This window comes from Microtus oregoni, unplaced genomic scaffold (assembly GCF_018167655.1).
Source record: "Microtus oregoni isolate MIOR12 unplaced genomic scaffold, Mior012 000001F_ref0000356, whole genome shotgun sequence".
Lineage (NCBI taxonomy): Eukaryota > Metazoa > Chordata > Mammalia > Rodentia > Cricetidae > Microtus > Microtus oregoni.
The window spans coordinates 67273119-67288603 of record NW_024543060.1 but is presented as its reverse complement, the minus strand read 5'-3'; the positions used below and the strand labels follow the sequence as shown (position 1 = coordinate 67288603).

The 15485-nt window shown below is 44.9% G+C and overlaps 1 protein-coding gene across 2 annotated transcripts in view; it reads right to left on the bottom strand.

Annotated features, from left to right (window-relative positions):
- Kcnmb4 (potassium calcium-activated channel subfamily M regulatory beta subunit 4) overlaps positions 1-15274 on the bottom strand; it is a 55760-nt gene extending 40486 nt beyond the window's left edge. Inside the window, exon 1 of one of the 2 annotated variants that reach the window (XM_041677416.1) lies at positions 14521-15274. In XM_041677416.1, the coding sequence (XP_041533350.1) occupies positions 14521-14856 (336 nt within the window). In that variant the 5' untranslated portion in view covers positions 14857-15274. The remainder of the gene's footprint in view (positions 1-14520) is intronic. The other variant, XM_041677407.1, reaches the window with a different exon arrangement.
- Between the last annotated feature and the right edge of the window lie 211 nt (positions 15275-15485).

The following is a 15485-nucleotide window of genomic DNA, read 5'->3' as shown; positions in this document are numbered from 1 at the left end:
CTAGACTGGACTCAAACTCAAACTCCGCCTGCCTCTGCCTCCCGAGTGCTGGGATTAAATTAAAGGCGCGCACCACTGCCACCTGGAATGGAATGGTGGCGTTGTAAAACTGATAATTTGCAAAACTGACACTCAGTGATTTCCCTAATCACTGAGTGGGACACAGAGACCCTCCCTCTCCTTCTCCCAGGAGCAGGCCGCACAGAGTGATTGGAGCATATCCACCCAGACATTTAAGATTTCAAAAAAGAATGAGAACATTTGAGCCATGATGGGGTGGGAGAAGGAGAGGGCTTCCCAGAAGAGGTGAATTTGGATGTGTATGACCAATGTTCCACGGGAATCTGCTTGTTAGAAAATGGGTTGGGAAGGTGACCTTCCAAAAAGAGACGTCGTGTGCCAAGACTACGTATGGATATTCCAGGAAGAATGAGTCAGCTTGTGTGCTGGATGGAGAGGAGCATGGGAGATGGCACTGAAAAATGCCCACATTTTCCTGGTATCCACCAAAGAGCTGCTGCGGAGGTCTTACTCCCGTCCAGGGAAGATTTCCACTCGACCACAAAGGATGCTTCTAGATTGGTGGGAACTGCTAATGCTGGTGGTTATTAAAATTCAGGAAAGTTCAGAATGACATTCCACCTTCAAGAGAAAAAAGTTCATCTAGCCTAAGCGTTAGAAAATAAAAACACCCCGTCTTTACTAAAAATAGATGCTGAATCTAAGTGGTAGCCAGACCAAAACAGGAGACTTCAATCTGGATGATGTTCAATAGGTTTCAGTAATAACAACCGTAAAAAATGTTCAGAAGCTTATGGTGATGAGTCCAAGTCCTTGAGGACGGTCTCAGGTGAGGCTCAGTGGCAGGGTATGAGTTCAGCATGCACAAGGCCCTGGGTTCAAGCCCAACAAGTTCCTCTGGGAGACAGCCAATCGTCTTATGACCATATAGAACAGCAACAAGAAATACAACCTTTTTAATGCTCGTGCCCACATTCAGACAGCCTTGCCGAGAGCACAGTGAATTATGAATACAGCAAGGTACATAATTCAGTGCGTGCATGGGTGGATGCATATTCCATTAAACATTAGCACCCCAACTTCTGCATGAAGGAGGCTAGCAAGTCCTAGTCCCCTTGATCAGTCCCCTAGTATGAGGATGGATCGCAATGATGAAAAATCTTGTGCTCCTATTTGTGGCAGAACGCATGTTCCCTATATATCCCCTCTCATCCACACGTTTGCAGTGTGCAGCTGGCATTCCCCTAATGCCAGACGAAGGGGTGGAGCCTGTCTCGTCTTCCTAGACTGTGGACGAGACAGTGGCTAGGACAGAAACGGTAAAGGTGCGACTTTTCTCGGCTGGCGTCTCTTCAGAACCCTTGTCCTTGGTATCAAAATACGGCTCCGTACAGAAACTCCAATTAACACAGCAGAGGGACCACTGCCAGGTCTGTTTGGAGGGACTGAGGTCTCCAGGCAACACTGAGCAACACCTGATTGGCAGGTGCTTCCACTTCCAGGCATGCGTCTCTCCACTGAGACCCCAGGTACCATGGCAGCACGCGTTACCCATTTCCTTGTGCTCTGCCTGACTTCCTGACCCACAGATTTTGTGAACACAGTCGAATCAATTCAATCTTCGTGATATTTGGCAATAACTAATGAACTAGAGGACTCAATAAGGCAAAATAGATACCCAGACTTTGGGGATAGGGATGTTGGGTTTTGTTTTGTTTTGTCTTAATCTGTATCCCTGAAGTTTTAGTAAACTGAAGCCTTATGTACCAGTGCAATGAAAGGTACACTTCCCTCATATTATCCCAGACTGGAAAGTGCTTGAATGCATGGCAATGGGATGCTTATCTTTGAGAAAAGACCCTGTGTCCAAACTTCAAGTAGCACCAGCTGAACATATCCTGACTTTCCCCAATGGACCATGCAGACATTGACCAGAATACCAACACAGCAGGGAACGGCAGGTGCTTACAGTACTGCTGGACGCAGGTTCGGTGCTGACCTCAACCCTTTCACTACGACTGCACTCAACGTGAGACTTCAGAGAGTGAAGGAATGAAGTACAGCGTGGGGTTGTGCCATGCTAAGCCCAGGAGTCCATGAACTTTGCTATGTTGCTTCTTTACATCTGAAAATACGGCTGCTGCCATATTTTCTGTGCAGATGTATGTCCAGAACCAAGAGTCACAGCCCACAGCTGCTCTATTCAGCTGATCTCCTTACCCATGGATGTGAGGACATTATGGTGGATGTCTCTCTAAGAAGACATCTCTCACCCAAACAGGAAGAGGAGAAACTACTTCTGCATCTCTTAGGCAATCACGGAAGCTAAAGGGGAGGGAGGATATTCCTGTAGCACCTGTATTCAACTTGTGTGTTTGGTTCCTGAAGAAGGCAAATTTTGGAGAGTCACTTTCTGGCTAAGCCATCCTGTGATGAGTCTGCATTCACACACAGTCTACTAGATCAAGTGAACTTACCTGGGACTATCCTATGGCTGCGGCTCATCAGGTCAATACGCCTTTCTCCATCGTTGTGGACTGAGAGCCCACAGAGATGAAGATTTTACCGTCTTGCTCAGAAGCACATCAGCCCCGCTGTGCTCTAGTCTACAGGAACCTGAACCTCCTCCACCACACACAACCTCACACTGCCTGTGCAGTCATGATGCTGTGCTGACTGGGCCTGGAAAGCAGGAAGCACCAAGTGTCCTAGATTCCCGAGGAAAGTGGAAATGTGTCAAGGGGGTAGAAATCCAGGACCTGTCACGTCAGCGTGGAGCTGGGCTCTATTGGTCTAAACGGTTTCTGGGTATCCCTCCCAAATCAGAGCTGACTGCTATGCTGTTCACACAAAGACATAAGTACAAAGCTTGCTGGGCTCCTTTATATAAATGATGAAACCTGTATCAACATTTCGGATGGCGACTCTGACCCATTTACCGAGGAAGCCATACCCTTGCCAGCTTTAGTGGCAGCACAGCAGAAAAACCTGTTCCAGGCCACAGGGCAGGAAGCGACCTCCACTTTCCCGTAAGGTCTTGAGCCTCCAAGAGCGAAGAAGAGGTTGGCGCCAGAAGCATATGCAGCCTCCACAGAGTCCTGGTGGTGTGCAGCGAACCATTCTTTCTTTGGCAAATGACCATTCTCCTTTTGAGAAACCACTGGTTTCTTACTGGGTCTCAGTAAGGCTTCCAGGGTTCCATATGGGCCATCAAGATACCACGTTATCCACTGGTTAGTAAGTAGACTAAGATCAAACCTCAGGCAGACAAGTTTCAAAACCAAACAGCTCTTTCCCCCAGTGCACATTCTCATGCACTCCTGTCTCCCTCAGCTCATCTTAACGTGCAATTGTTCACTGAAGCTCGTTTTTCTTGTATCGGGACATCCAGCCTATGGGGGTGTGTGGCGGGGGGTGGGTACATGAAGTCTATAGCCAGTTTTGATGAATGAAAAGATTCTTTTTCCATCTAAAAACTTACATTTACGTGAATATCCTTTCAGCGGAAGTTACACCCCTGCTACTTATCGACAAATAATGTACATTAGTAGCTAAAAGAAAAGGGCAAAATGGAAACCACATATAATGGAAGGAGTTTTAAATAGATAGAAAATTAGTGGTGTGGGTACGAACAGATGAAACCACAAGCATGTATGTTATATTTTACAAATATGAAACATGCTGTTTTGTAACCTACTTTTGAAAATAATATATAATAAACATTATTTAATAGAAACATATTTTTAGCAAATTTAATGTATAATATTTTACCATATAAGTGTGAATCTGTTATACATATATATACACATATACATATGTATATATACTTTATATATATTTTTATATCCGTATATATAAGTATATACTCTAGGTATGTATAAATATATACTTTATATTTACATATGTATCCATATTATATATATATATTATATGTAATTATTTTATGTGTGTGGGTGTTTCGCCTGCATGCATGTCTGTGCACTCACTACATGTGTGTGTGCCTGGTATCCAAGAGACATCGAATCCCCTAGAATTGGAGTTTCCATGTAGATGCTGGGACTCGAACCTACATCCTGTGGAAGACCAGTTAGTGCTTTTAACTGCTGACCCGTCTCTCCAGGCTCAGGGCGACAGATCATCTTGGTTGCCAACATAACTGCATCTGCTCAGCAAACCCAATCTGCTCAGCAGAGCCACAAGGGGTTTTCTTAAGCAGAGCATTCGAGGTGGGAAAGCCTACGCCGAAGCTGGCTAACACCTTCTGATGACCACCCACATAAAAGGACACAGGGAAGAGGGGTGGGGGGGGGAGGTTTTGCTTTCTTCCTGCTTGCCCTCATTCTCACGGGCCCCTGCTTCTGCAGCTGGATTCCAGTGTAGCCTAAAGCTCAGCAGCTCTCCAAGAATCCTCCCAGACTCCAGGACCAGATTGGGATGGTGGAGACATCCAGTCTCGTGGATCGAACTGGACCCTTGGCCTTTCTGTTAGGAGACAGCCATTGTTGGACCTCAGCCTGTAAGCCACCCTAATGAACCACCTTTTAATATGCATTCATTCTAGCAATTCTGTTTCTTTAGAGAACTCGGAGACTTTGAGTGACTCTCAAAGTCCCCTTGGTGACTTCACAAGCTGGCCTTGGTCACCTCCACACATAGAATTCTTATCTTCGACGCTCCAACAGAACAGTCCATTCAGCTTTGAGCGCCAATGGCTTTCCCAACCCAGAGCTCCAAATACTTCCATGATCCTCCCATACTAATCAGGATTTCTGGACAATTCTGAGATTATTCAGAATTTTCACTTGTCTGGTTACCAGTAATCCTCATCAAATTATCTATGCATATGCTCACATCTTGTTTCTATCGAAAAGACGGTCTTTTATTGCCAAGAGTGCTCATTGACCTTTGAATCATTTTCCTACAATAGCACCAATATTCCCTAAATGTGTCATTTTTGTTTATACTTCAGCATATTTTTAAAGCGTGGGTCTTTCCCTATTATGTATTCAAAGCCAACAGCGTTTTATGATTTCTGTCTTTGATGTTGTGTGTAGAAAGGTTTTCGCCCACCCCGGGAAGTTATCCAAATATTTATACTTTACCTAATGATGTCATATTTTGTTCTGTAACTCTAAAAATATATCCCACTAAAATCGTAAGTTAAATTAAATGTTTGGGTTTACTAATACAAAAAAATTTCAAAGTCAATTCTGCATTTCAATATATCATTATTGGGTATATACATGAGGTGCGGGGACTCTACATGTTATACGTGCAACATAGAAAGGTCAGAGGACAACTTCCGGGAGCCATCTCTCGCCTTCACTGAGGGACCCAAGGACCGAACCCAGATCCTCAGGCTGTGCAGCAAGCACTTTTGTCTACAGGGCCATCTCACCAGCCCCCAGTCATTTTTACTTAGAAAGTTGTTGTTTTCATTTTTTTTTTTGCCAAAATAATAGGGCGATTTTAGAATCATCTACTGAATAAAATATCCTCACAAATTATGCAAAATGCTGAAATTTGCAAAACAAAATAGTAAATCCTTTGTGTGTAATGAATGGCTTCATTAAAATGCAAACCACCTACCCTTCAATTCCCCCATTCAATGTGTTCAGTTCAATGATTGTTGGCAGATTCAGATTTAAGAACGTATTTTTATTATGATCTAAAGACACCTGTATGCATTAACTATCACAGTCAAATCTCTCATGTCTCCGCTAACTCGTTTCAGTCTTTAGAGTATAGGAATCAGTACTGGCAACAGTAATATGCCGCCTTTAGTGGTTGGATAGTTTGTTGGGGTTTTGTTGTTGTTTATTTGTTTGTCTGTTGGGGTTTTTGTTTGTTTTAGCTATCAGACTTATTTTTGAAAGAAATGATACAAATTCAAGAATTTCAGTGGCTGTACCAATACAATTTATAGAGAGGGTAAAGATAGATAATTCCAATATGCATATGTTGCCATGGAGACCCGAGAGGGCACCTATATCCTGAAGTTACCATCTCCCACTGTGAGCTGGCCAAAGAGACATTTAATCCATGCCAGCTTCAGAGGCTCACATGTCCACAAGTTGCTTCCTTGAAGGACACCACCTCTCACTAGGCACTGAGTCTTAATAAAGTCTCAGAAGTGGGGAGCATTTTTGTCTGCGGCTGGTTTGCCTAGTCCCAATAGTGACGGGATCATACTTTCCCCAAAGGTAACAAACACTCCCTGGCATTCAGCTCGCTCACTCTCGGTTGTCATGGTCTGGCTTTTTTATACTGTTCAGGAAGGTGGGGCTGCCTCATTGGCTCTGCACGTTCATCAGTTCTACCTCCTCAGGACGTTCTGAAAGGAAGGATTTGTAAAAGTCCTCCAAGGCCACATCATGCTGGTCCAAGTAGTCAGACACAGATAGAGACGGGGAGCTCTAAGCTAATCTGGTGGGTGAGGGCACCTTCCCAGTCCTGGTGGTAGTTCTGGTTTGCCTGCCCGGGGGTGGGAGGCTCAACTATCATGGAAGAGGCTCGAGAAATGCTGCAGAGGCCTTGGAGTGACCTGAGGCCACTGCCTGGAGGTGACAAAGAGCTGCTGGCTTGGAGTGGCCAGCTAGGGCGGAGAGTCAAGTGCCAGGTCCTGGTCCAGCACCGCCGAAGCCAGAGATCATGGCAAATCAAAGAACTTCAATTGGCTTCTTAAACTTGGCCTATTTTTGTGATTCGCTCAGTTCTTCATTTCCCATTCCATCAGTGGATTAATGCTTCGTAGTTCCCGCTTTGCTGCTATTATGAATTATGCTTTTAGCTGTTATTATTGATGTGGTATACATTTCCCACATCTTTACTTTCAACATCCTTTTGCTGTTTGTTTGTTTTGTTTGTTTTTAATGTGTTACTCCTAAAACCAGAACATATTTTATTTTGGCATTTCTGGATTAACAATCCCTGTCTTTTAATTGGGACAAATGGTCAATTTACATTTAATATATGTTCTTACACACACACACACACACACACACACACACGCGTGTGTGTGTTAGTTAAAAAACCATTTAGAAATTTTGTTCTACAGGCTTACGTTTCTTTTTCTCTCATTTCAATTATCTGTTATATATTAACTCTCTCTCTCTCTCTCTCTCTCTCTCTCTCTCTCTCTGCGTGTGTGTGTGTGTGTGTGAGTGTGTGTCTGTGTGTGTGTGACTCTTGGGGTTTGTTCATGTTAAGCAGGCAGCAAGCACTGAGTTACACAGCAGCCCATAAATCTTTTTTCTATACAGACTTGAACACTTGGACGGAATCTAGGCTGAGACAGAGAAGGAGCATTTCTATCAAGTTCACAGATGGTGTTGCTGCTGGAGCATTGACCACATTTTGGAAAACAGCAGTTTAGAAAATGAAACAGTCTCCATGAGGAGACTGGTGAAGACGTATTTAAAAACTGAAGTAAAAGACAACCATGTCTGGGGCTGGCAAGACAACTCAGCACTTAAGAGAGCCTCCTGTTTCCCCAGGGGACGCTGGGTAAAAAGTTTCACAGTCCAGGTGTCCCCGCTGCACTAATGAGAAGAATTCAGACCCTCTTTGCATGTCATTTGGTAACAGGTACCTTTGTAGCAACCTAATGTGGGCTGGGATCTGTAAACATATAAACTAATTGGAATTCATTTACTGACAAAAATAGTAATAAAGCAACAAATGTAATGATTTGCAATTATAACACAGGTTTTTATTTTTTATTTTTTTAAAAAAAGAATTGAAGAGGGCACTACTACAAATCAAAATTACAGTCTTTTGCACACTGGTTTATGTCCTAGAGAACACAGCAGGAGAAGAGGGTAGAAACATATGTAATCAGAAACACCATTCTGTTCAGTGTTTTCCTGTGAGTAATTATGTTAATTGTAATATAAATGTGCTGTTGATCTAGGAACTCAGCCGATTATGCAGTTCTACTAAAGGCTGGAAAATTTAAAACCCAGGGGAAACAAAACTTGACATCCTCATTCATGAATGAGAGCAAAAAACATTTTAAATAAATAAAATGTGTCAAGATCTCACAAAAAGTTTTATAGCTCTGAGGTGTTTGTGACAAAAAAAAAAGGTCATTTTCCACAAATTGCAAATAAAATTTAACATCACAAATCTCCTGAATTTTAGTTTCTGGTTATTTTTTTTTAATATATGATTTTGGGAGCACCTTATAAATATTTTTTTCATAAATAGTATCCACAAGAGGAGATTAGAGACCGAGCATGAAAAACAATTTCCAACACATAGATTAGATTGTTTCCAAAGTGTGTGGTGGTGTGCGGCTTTAATTCTAATTTAATTCACGTGGAAGGCGGAGGCTGGAGGAGCTCTGATTTGAAACCAGGTTGGTCTACACAGCAAGTTCTGGGTCAGCCAGAGTTAGATGGTGAACCTTTGTCTCAAAATAAGAAGATAGCAATTAATATATTCTTTCATTTGAGACAATGCCTTATCATGGCGGCCCTGCTGGCCTCAAACCTGTCATCCTCCTGCCTCAGCTTCAGGACCCTCAGTGCTCGAATCACAGGGTCTCACCATCATATCTAGTGTATTCTGGAGTACCTGACTGTATTAGTCACCTGCTCGAAAACATCCCTTGGCTGCTGGACAAGTTTGGCTACTGAGACACAAGCTTAGCAACAAAACAAACAAACAAACACAACAAAAACAACAACAACAAACCAATACATACATTTACCATCATTAAGAGTCTCGATTTTGGATGCAGAAATGGCTCAGTTAAGAGCATTGGTTGCTGTTCCAGAGGACCTGGGTGCAGTTCCCAGAACACACACAGTGGCTCACAACTGTCTGTTACTCCAGTTCCAGGGGATCTGATGGTCTCTTCTGGCTAACAGGCACCAGGCAAACATACAGACACTCAGACAGACTTACAGGAAAAGCACCTATACACATAAAATAATATTTTTTTAAAAAAATGATTCTGGACACTGGAAGGTCTATGGGGGTAATATCTACACTCTAGCCAAGCTTTATTCCTTTCTGGGTTTGGGGGAGGATCCATTCTCTGCCTTTTCCTTTGTCTTGGAAGTCATCTGCATTCAGAAGCTCAGGGCACAGCTAGAGTCAAAGCTACCAGCCAGGGCCAGTAGTGTGTTTGTCAAACAACATTATTCTGACTTCTCTCCTATGTTCCACTCTGAAAGACCCTAGCAATTACACCAGGACTACATACAGACTTCAAGATTATCTCCCATTAAAAAAAAAAAAAAACTAAAGTATGATTGCTTTATGTATATGGGTGTCTTGCCTGTATTTATGTCTGGTGTACAGACAGACCAGAAAAGGGTGTCGAATTCCCTAGAATACAGTTGAGATAATTGTGAGCTGCCATGTGGGTGCTAGGAATCGAACCCAGATCCTCCGGAAGAGCAGTCAATACTCTCAGCTGATGAGCCATCTTTCCAGCCCCTAATCTCCCAGTTTTAACACGAACCAATTCTCTCTATTAAGTCCCTCTGCTGGCTAACCAAGAGACACACAGATGATTAAGGCCAAGGAGGTGAGCCTCCATGGGACTCACCCATAGCTTCCCAGTGACCGCCAAGCCCTTCCTGAAGTCAAGGCCACCAGTCTATCAGGCACAAGTTCCCTTTCCACCTTCCCCACAGCGGTCAACTGCAGACCCCAGCACACACATCGCTCCCAGAGCCTAAAGCTTTGCTGGTGGCATTTTTCTCTCCCATGACCATATTTTCACTTCTCTTTCCCCCACCAAGATGAAGAAAGCTCTCTTCTCCAGGCAACTGTCTCCTTCTCCATGAAGCTTTCTACATAGCGTCCCCTCCAAATGTCCCTAACATCTATCTGTGCCTCCCTAACAGAACTTGGCATTTGGCCTTTTTTGATGGTTACCTATGTTCTGTATGGCTTTCTACTAGGCCAGTGGTTCTCAACCTGTGGGTCATGACCCCTCTGGGGTCAAATATTGGCTATTTACACTATGATTTAAATAACATATTTACATAATGTGGCAAAAGTATGGCTGGGAGTCACCATAACATGAGGAACTGTCTTAAAGAGTCGCAGCGTTAGGAAGATTGAGAACCTCTGTGTTAGGCCATAGTCCTGGGGGCAGCACTAGGAAGATTGAGAGGCACATGCGAAATGGAACCCTTGATTCTCACCCATATTCACCTATCTAAGTCCTCCTCTGGCCACAATAGATTTTGAGAAACCAAAAGATCAATTCAATCAATCAATCAATCTATCTATCTATCTATCTACCTACCTATCTATCTATCTCTCCCTCTCTATATCTCGATGTATCTATCATCTATCTATATATAATTACATATAATTAATATATTATTTAACAATAACATCAAAGAAAATAACATCCAAAGAAATCTACTTCTTTGTGAACAGATAAAGACTAGAGATGTATAGTGACATTTTGGTTACGATCTAACAAATACCACAAAATCTTCAGACTGAAAAGAGAGCGCGTTCCTGTCTCATCCCTCCTTTTTTTTTTTAAGATTTATTTATTTATTATGTATACAACTTTCTGCCTCCATGTACACCCACACGCCAGAGGAGGGTGCCAGATCTCATTACAGATGGTTTGGAGCCACCATATGGTTGCTGGGAATTGAACTCAGGACCTCTGGAAGAGCAGACAGTTCTCTTAACCACTGAGCCATCTCTCCAGCCCCTCATCCCTCCTTATACTCCTCTCCAGTGCTGGGATTCAAGGCGTGCACCACCACCAGCCGGCCTCTCTGGCTAACTAGCGTGGCTGCTGGGACTAAAGGTTTGTGCCACCACTGCCTGGCCTGGATGGCTGACTAGTGTGGCTAGCTTTGCACTCTGATCTTCAGGCAAGCTTTATCTGCTAGATCGTAAACAAAATATGGCTATAGAGACGTTGGCGTTACTCCACTTCTCTTGTCTTATGCAGCTCTGGTCTGATGAATTTCCCCTTGGAGTACATCAATCTGAACAGGCAGGTCAAAGCTCAGGGATTTCCTAAGGTGGCGCGGTGGTGTCCCTCCATGTGTGGGAACAGGGCACATGAGCGTGGGTCTGAAGGTCCTTTGCTAAGGTGACAAGCAGCCATCATGCCTTGATCTCTCTTCTACCTTCCTTGATACTCTTCAAGACAAATATTGTCTCCATCCCTGTTAAGGTTTTCTACCCTCTTTAATTTCAAAATACTGGTTTCTTAGAACCAAACTTTGTCTTTGCTTTGAGTTTTTTTTTTTGTTTTGTTTTTTTTTGTTATCATCAAAGGGGGCGGAACCTTCAAAACAAAAACTTAAACAGGAGAGTCGGTCTCTAATCACCCCCTTCTCAATACCACACAGCAGACGGCAGTCCCTAAATTCATCTTTCCTTTGCCATCCAAAGCAGGTAACTGCAAAACCAACACAGTTTGCAACTTGCACACTTGATTTCACTTAAACTAATCACTTTAAAATGAACTTTGCACACTGATTTTAAATGATTCCCTGCCTTCGCTTCTATATTTCTCTAGTCTGGTTTAATGCCACTTTCTATATTCAATGGCACCCACGTCTTTTATCTTGAAAACACGAACATTAATCACAGTGAATTCGTTCTGAAGTGCAGTGCTTTGCTTGCTGAGCAGATGAATGCGTTTCCCAAGACACTGGTTTTCATCTCTTGGGTAATAGTAGAATTATTTGCACAACTTTGAAAACTACAATACTCTGGCCCCATCCAAGATCAAGTCAATGTGCCAGAAAACCGAACCTAAGCACAAGAATTTATTTTTCAAGTTCCCAAGCAGTCAGTCCCAGGGGGCTGCCATTGTTGAGGACCAGAGAGCGTGGCGCACACCTGTGAGTCACCAAGAGCCAGCGCAATGTTGGGAGCGGCAGCAAGAAGCAGCTAACTCCGAAACTCAAGACCATGCTATGGTTAGTCCAGATAACGGGTCACATCCCTAATCAAATCCTTAGCTGACTTAAACACTACGTGACTAGACACAGCGATTCCCTCGCAAAATAAGGATGAAAATACAAATAAATGGATCAGGACTTAGGGATACTTTAAAGAAACCGTTAACGGAAGGGCAGCATTCTCCCCAGAGGTCCGCAGCTCAACGAGGTATGTATTTGTAACATCTGTCCCCTCCCCGTCCTTTGCTGTGCTGTTAGGAAACTCCAGGAAAAAGAGGTTGTTCTATTATCTGAGAAGGGATTTCCTAAGAGTTTCCTGTGATGGCTGGATTCGGAGAGAACGTGAGAAGTCGGTGAGGCATGAAAGGAATAGATTGGAAAACTAAAGGTAAGGTAGGTTAGGATAAAGCTCTGGGTAGCCAATGGGACCAGGCCACGAGGGCTACCTACTCGCAAGGACACCAGAGAAACTCTTATTACGCACCTGACTCTACCATATTTTGGGCACACTGAATTTTTCCATTACCCAATGCTTACAGAAATTTCCAAATTGAACACTTAATTGACAAAAAAGTGATGTTTGTTCTATAAATACTACAATACATCATAATTTGGACAATGGTGCATACTTGGCAGAGGAAACCATGCCTAAATTGATGGAGAGGTCATTCATCACTTTCTGGACCATAACGTATTGTCATTTTTCCCAGTTCTGACAATTTTGTGGACAGTCTAGCTTAAGATTTTGTTTGGTACCTCTTCAAAGCAACTACTGCCAAGTTCTTAACTGGCACTGAGGGGGGAAATGAGATTATTTACAAGTGGAGAGACAACAGAGAACTTTAGTATTACATAAAACTTCATGGTTGCTTCCAAGTGATTTAAGAATCAATGTCTTAATGATTCCAATTTATTTCTGTTGCCAGATCCTGCCTGGAAATTGTGGACTTGTTTTTTTGTGGTCAATTCTAATTTGTCTATGCCCAAATTAGTTATTAACCATCTACTAGTATGTATATGCCCATGTATAACTCATTGATTAAAGCACTATCTCAAGAATAATTTAGCAGTGTTTCAACAACTATGCCCACTCCTGCATGACAAACTAGAGTATCTTCTAAATCAGTAAACGACTACTTGACACCTTTCTTGGATGTTTTTTATTTAATTCTGATTTTTGAAAAACCTTCCAAATCCAAGAGAGTTCTTTTTCCATTACTAAGCACTAAGCAGATTAACTCACATCTGTCTTTGAGACCCTACCACTTGTTCAAGGGCTTGGCCATTAGTTTCTGTGCTAGAAATGTCTACTTCTATATTTACTGTGTGCCTGCATTATGGTCATTTTTTTTTAAAAAAAGGAAATGAATCTTCATACATTACCAGGAGACTTCCAATGAGGAGTCAATCATATTTTTTAAGAGTAATTACTTCTAACTTTCCAAATTAATTAGTTACTCTGGAGTTTCTCTGCACAGCGACGGTGAGCTCATTTAAACCCCTAATTCAGATTAATTTATCTTGTCACGTTCAACAGAACGCGCTCCTGTGTGTACAGGATTCCTTCCCTTTGGAACGGTTTCCTGCTCGGTCTTCAAGCATAGCCCTCACAAAGTAAAAAGTGACAGCAACAGACACACCTTTAGTTGGTGGCAGAAAAGACCGAAGGCATCAAAGAACCCTCCTGCAGAAGCAGACGCGCTGCAAAGCTCAATTAGTTCACGGGCTGAGGGCAGTGCTTTTTATAAGTGCTTTTTTTCCCCCCTGGGAACTTTTCTGAGTCTCCCTCTCTGCTCTCCAGAAGCTCACAAGTCCTAACCAGGTTTTATCTATTTTTTCCTCTTTTTTTTTTTTTTTTTTTTTCCTTGTGACAACAAAAGAAGTTGTCAGGAAAGGGCTGTGCTTGGTATATTTCACCGAGAAGCTTTCTATTTTCAGTAAGTTTTACTGTTCTCCAACTGCTCCTGGTTATCTCCACTTGGAAGTGGTTGGGACCCACCCCCACCAAACAAACAAACCGGACCTAATCAGAAATTTCTCACTGGATTCCTGTTGATCCCCTCCTCTACCTTCCCCTCCCCCAAATAGCCCATCTTTAGACCTCATGTTAAAAACCTCTGTTTAGAACTCAAAGGCAAACGGCAAAGAATATTCCAGGAGCGAAGAGACCCCTCCCTTCAAGCTCTCAAAGGTCAAGTCATTGGGAGTTCTTGAGGCCAGATGAAGCTCAGGCGCCGGTTGACCTTACACTGGAGTAGCTGGGTTCCCGCTAACCCGTGACTATGTTGGAGAAAAAGTTAACTTTCTTTACCCCTTGAGTTTAGGTAAACCCGTCCAGCGGGTGCTGCACCTGGTCTTGGAGGGAGCTCAAAAACCTAAGAACAGCTAATGTTTGTAGAGAGACTCTGGGTACCATCGCCCCGCGGGCAAACACACCCCGAGGACTGGAGCCCTGCAGCTCCACAGATGTGTGCACGCACCTAGTGTCTCCTATGTTCTTCTAATAAGGACAGTACACTCCGAATCTTCCCCTGGGGTCTATCCCCAATGCTGGCCTCGAACCTGCATCGTTAGGCGGGAGCTCCCGCGTCCTTACCTTGGGGTTGGTCAGGAGCTGGTGCTGGTCGCTGTGTAGCAGCGCCCTGGAGTTGGACTCGGAGTTGTTCACGTACACCTGGACGCAGGGGTACTGCGAGGTGCCCCTGCAGTCGGTGCCACAGGTGAAGGTGCACTCGAACAGCTCGCCGATCTGCTGCACCGACAGCACCGTGCAGTTGGCCGCCGTGGCTTGCAGATCCTGCAAGGCGGGACTGAGCCAGCAGAAGCCGAAGATGAAGAGCGACACGACGCCGGAGATGATGAGGAACAAGCCGAGCCGGATGCTCTTGTCTTCGGCTTCCGTGTACTCGTAAGCCACCCTGAGCTTCGCCATCGCCCCCCACTCTCCACGGCTGGCGCGCTCCCCGCCCCCTCCCGCCCCCGGCGCGGAGCTCAACTGCCTCGGGCGGGAGGAGCCGCCGCCGCCACCGCCGCCGCCGCCGCGCGACAGCAGGGGAGTGGGCGGCGAGGGGGCGCGCGCGAGAACAAAGGGGCCGAGGCCGGCGACGCCCCCGGCGGCGGCGCTGCCCGCGGCCCGGCTCCCGGGTGCCACGGTCGCCTTAGATCGTCCGGCACCCCGGGGCTCCCCGAGCCGGCCCCCGCCCCCGCTCGCTCCGCGCCCCGCGCCTGTTCCCCGGCGCTCGCCGCCCGCCTGCCATCGCCTCGGCCGCTCGCCCGCCGCCCCAACGCTGGGAGCGGCTGGGCTGCCGAGCCCGGGCTCCGCCGTGCGGGAGGCTGCTCCTCCCCGCCCTGGGCGCCGCCGCCCCGCCCCGCCCCGCGCCGCGCCCCGCAGCTCTCCCGTGGGCGAGCACCCCCGGGCCGCCGCGAGCTGCTCTCGGAGATCCTCGCCAGATGCAACCGGGAGAGATGGCAGAGAGGGCCGCGGCGAACGCTTGGCATCAACAGAGCGCAGCCGGGGAGAAAAGTTAAAAGAAGAAAGAAAAAAAAAATTTTTTTTTTTTT